Source organism: Aegilops tauschii, chromosome 7 (assembly GCF_002575655.3).
Source record: "Aegilops tauschii subsp. strangulata cultivar AL8/78 chromosome 7, Aet v6.0, whole genome shotgun sequence".
NCBI classification, from domain to species: Eukaryota; Viridiplantae; Streptophyta; class Magnoliopsida; order Poales; family Poaceae; genus Aegilops; species Aegilops tauschii.
Window position 1 is genome coordinate 41,915,046 of NC_053041.3, and position 4,112 is coordinate 41,919,157.

Genomic DNA, 4,112 nt, shown 5'->3' on the forward strand with positions numbered 1-4,112 from the left:
CTGTAATTACATTTTTAGAAGAATGAATGTTTGCATTATTTACCATCCCGTCAATGGAGGGCTGGAGTTTCATTATTTATTTTGTCATGCACACCATCAAAACAAAACAAAAGGATAACATCAGATTGTAGAGCACTAATTGAGCACTGTAGGTTGTTTCCCGAGCTCTATGGGATGTCGTACGCACTTCATGTTTAAAATTTTCCTTCCGTTTGTCGAAGGGTTGCCTCACTGTCATGCCTCGCTTTCATAGGAGATCTTGCAGCTTCCACTCATCGGCGATCTTAATGCAGTGGCTATGAACTAAAAAATATTTGGAGTAAATATGAAGAGTCTTTTCTCCCACTTCAGTTTCTTTGAGGAATCAAGAATGCCAAGTACATCCCGCAAAAAAAAAAAGAATGCCAAGTACAACACAACTTCTAATTGTTGCTTTGAAAAAAAGTTATCATTTTAGTAGGGAACTTGTAGACAAGATACAATCTACATGTATAAGTCGTTGAAAGAGTTATCATGCCAGTATATATAAATAAAATTTAGTTTTTCTTTACAGTGCTGCTTCGTTTGCAACTAAAAGACATATATCGATGTAAGCTATTCATGATGCCTCTCCGGATGTCTGGAACATACATCTCTGCTGACTTATCAGGTGTGCTTTACGTGTACTATCTCATGCCTATACTTTATTTTTCCAGTTGTTACGATTTTGCCACACGTCTCATTTGGAATGACTGTACTAGAATTACTTCAATGCTCTTCAAATCCAACATAGTTACTTGGGAGAGGAATCAGTGCACGTTACTGATAATTCAGTTTATGTTTGTGCAGAAATATAGATTTGTTAAACATTTCAATATGTATTAACATTCATTCGTATAGTATATGCTCTTCTTCAAATCTACTCATAGAAAACGCAGCAACATGCGGGGTGTCATCTAGTTTCATAAACATGCGAAAACGTTCTTATATAATGCAGTATACGGTGTGAGGTGTCACTGCCTGATTGGCTAGGCAGTTGCCCGTAGCTAGGTACGGCACCGCTTAAATGTTTCACTTCCACGTAGGCAAGGCCTTGCATATAAGCCAGCCAAAAATGCACAAGAGGCGATACCACTTAGTTGAGATTCCTATTGGAAATGAGCGTGATGGTAACCAAGTCTTGGCCGGTGCTGGTCCGCCCGTCGACGCCGACGATGCCCGACCGCATCAAAGTCTCCCCCTTCGACAAGCCTGTTGCCTTCTGCGCCTTCTCGTCGTTCCTCGTCTTCGACCGGGCAATCCACGAGCCCGCCGAAATCATAAAGAGGGCGCTGTCTCGAGCTCTGGTCCACTTCCGCCTCATGGCCGGCCGCGTCATCGTGGGAGACGACGACGGCGAGCTCTGCATCGCATGCACCGGCGAGGGCGTGGAGTTCGTGGCCGCGACGGCCAACTGCGCCCTGGAGGACGTCAAGCTCTTCGACCCGCCGTTCGCGGCGGTGCTAGGAGACCTCGCTGCCGACTACCCGGAGGCCAGCTGCCGCGTGACCGACCCCTTGCTTCTCATGCAGGTGACAGAGTTCTCCTGCGGCGCGTTCGTCCTTGGTGTCACGTGGAACCACGTCGTCGCCGACGGCACGGGGATCGCTCTGCTCCTACGGGCCATGGGCGAGCTGGCGCGCGGGCGGGCTCAGCCGTCCGTCTCCCCGGTCTCCTGCGCCGAGCATCTCCTGCCGGACCTCCCGCCTTTGGTCGCCGCTATAGAGCAGACCATGGTTGGCCACCTGGAGCCCCAGGATTACTCCTACCTCGACTTCACGCTGCCGATGAGCACTATCGACCGCATCAGAGCCGAGCTCAGCGACGAGCTGGGCGCGCCGTGCACCGTATTCGAGGCGGCTACGGCCGTACTATGGCAGTGCCGCAGCCGCGCCATCATGCCCGACGACGACCCGGGCACCCTGGCGCCGCTCATCTTCACCGCGGACGCGCGTAGGCACGTCGGTGCCGCGGACGGCTACTACAGCAACTGCGTCATTACGCAGGCAATCACCCCGTCTCCGACGATCCGTGAGGTGGCTGATGGGGACATCAAAGACGTCGTTAAGCTGGTCAGGAGTGGCAAGGAGCAGATACCTGCCACCTTCGCCGGAAAAGAACAAGCAGAAGGCGTGCCAGGCGTGGACGCGCTGTTCGGGTACAACTTGTTATTCGTGACGAGCTGGAGGAACCTGGGCTTCGAGGCGACGGACTTCGGCGGCGGGACGCCGGCGCGCGTGATGGGACACGTGGGGCCCAAGTCGGTGCCGGCCTGCGTGGCGTGCCTGCCGTACAGGGACAAAGACGGGGCCAACATCCTGTCGCGCTTCGTCAAGGAGGAGCACGCCGGCGCCTTCCTTGCCGAGCTAGCCAAGTTCATGTGACCGCGTGCCTTGGGATTGCTGCAAGCTAGACGGGCCAACGGAGGAGAAGAGCTGCTGCTGGTAGAGAAGGCGAGAAGGTTTTTACTTATTTTCGGTAGCAGGACTAAGAGTTTTGTAAGAGCTTCTCCGACAGATGACGAGAAAAGCATCCGTGGCAAAAAAAAACTGCAATTTAGAACATTTTGAATAAAAACATTGCGCGAACAGACACCCTATCTGTGTACTGTATTCGTTTAGGAAGTATCAGCACATATGCCCGTGCGTTACACCGGGAGATATTTTTTTGGCGAGAAGCATCGGGAGAGATAATTGATGTGTCCATCAAAATGTTCTCACAATAGTGGCGCGACAGAGCGGAGAGCTGTGGTGTTCTCGTGGGTCATGTTTGGCCCACGAGATGTTTATAGTAGTGGGTTTGGTCCGAGCGGCGGCCATTATCCATCTCGTGCCTTTTTTTTTCTTCAGGTCCACCTCCTTGTCGAGGTTGTGGTGACCTCCAGATTTTTTTTTAAACAAACGAGTTTTTTTTTTTGAAAAAGCACTAGTCTCTTAAAAAGGCAAAAAAAAACTTGAAATTGGAAGATTTTTTAAAATTCAAATTTTTTTTGAAAACATGACCATTTTTAAGGCGGAGAGACGGACATTTTTTGACTTTGTGAACAATTTTTTCAAATGGAAACTTGTTTTAAACATTCAAAACCATTTTCAAAAATGTGTTTTGTGTCACGAAAATTATTTTGAAATTGTGAATTTTCAATAAAAAATATTTTTAGAATTTTTATTATTTATAAAATGTATTTATTTTACAAATCTCGAATTTTTTTGGACTTTTTTTTAAATCGGAAAATTTTAGAAATTCGGAGATTTAACGAAAATTATTATAAAAAACGAAACTTGGGAAAATTAAAAAAATGAATTTATGGGAAAAGGAAAATATAACTTTGAAGAGAAAATAGAAAAATGGAAAAAGAACACAGAAAAAAGGAAATGGGCTGGCCCAACTTGGGGCACAGATTGGAATCTCCAACTATATGTCGCTCTGCGCGACAAATAAGATTCCCCAGCAGAGTGCGCAGGATATAAATGTGTGGCTTTTCTGGGCCTTAGCGCGTGCGGCCCACGTACGAAATTCTAGACAAAACTCTTCTGTTTTATTTTCTAGCAGATGGACCACAAAAATTTTAGTACCACCTCGGATACAAAAAAAGTATTTTCAGTGGTGAACGGATGAAAAAATTGAAGAAACGTACCTTGCTTTATTAGTAGGTATGGATATGAGCGTCTACCCTATTTGTAGAAGGTGGTGGAAAAAAATTGAGCAGCTCAAATTCTCGGCTCTCGCTGCTACGGCTGCCGCAAAAGCCCAACCACACGCACCAGCACGCAACCGCTATCGGAAGTATCCCCGCTCTCATCCGAGTTGTCGGCGTCGATTCCAGCCGCCCCAACCACCACCCTGCAGCCCCGCCGACGAGATGCACCCCTGTTTTCACTTACCCCATGCCGCATCCCCGCCGACCACCCGCAACAACCACCACCCCGTCGCAACCCAAATCCGGCCTCCCACGTCGCCCGCATCACCTGATCCTCCCGCCGATCTATTGATTTCGGCGCTCGTTGCTGGATTCGATCACTGCTCAGACTAGTAGAAAAAGGACCTAATGTGAGACACATTAGTCCCGATTCGATTTTGACCCGGTACTAATGGTA

The 4,112-nt window shown here is 48.1% G+C and overlaps 1 protein-coding gene across 1 annotated transcript; it reads left to right on the top strand.

Moving 5' to 3' along the window:
• Positions 1-1,112: 1,112 nt before the first annotated feature.
• Positions 1,113-2,610, top strand: LOC109756158 (acyl transferase 15-like). The gene has a single exon (XM_020315032.2). It carries the CDS (start codon positions 1,137-1,139, stop codon positions 2,400-2,402), a length of 1,266 nt encoding a protein of 421 aa, XP_020170621.1. The 5' UTR covers positions 1,113-1,136; the 3' UTR covers positions 2,403-2,610.
• The last annotated feature ends 1,502 nt before the right edge of the window (positions 2,611-4,112 follow it).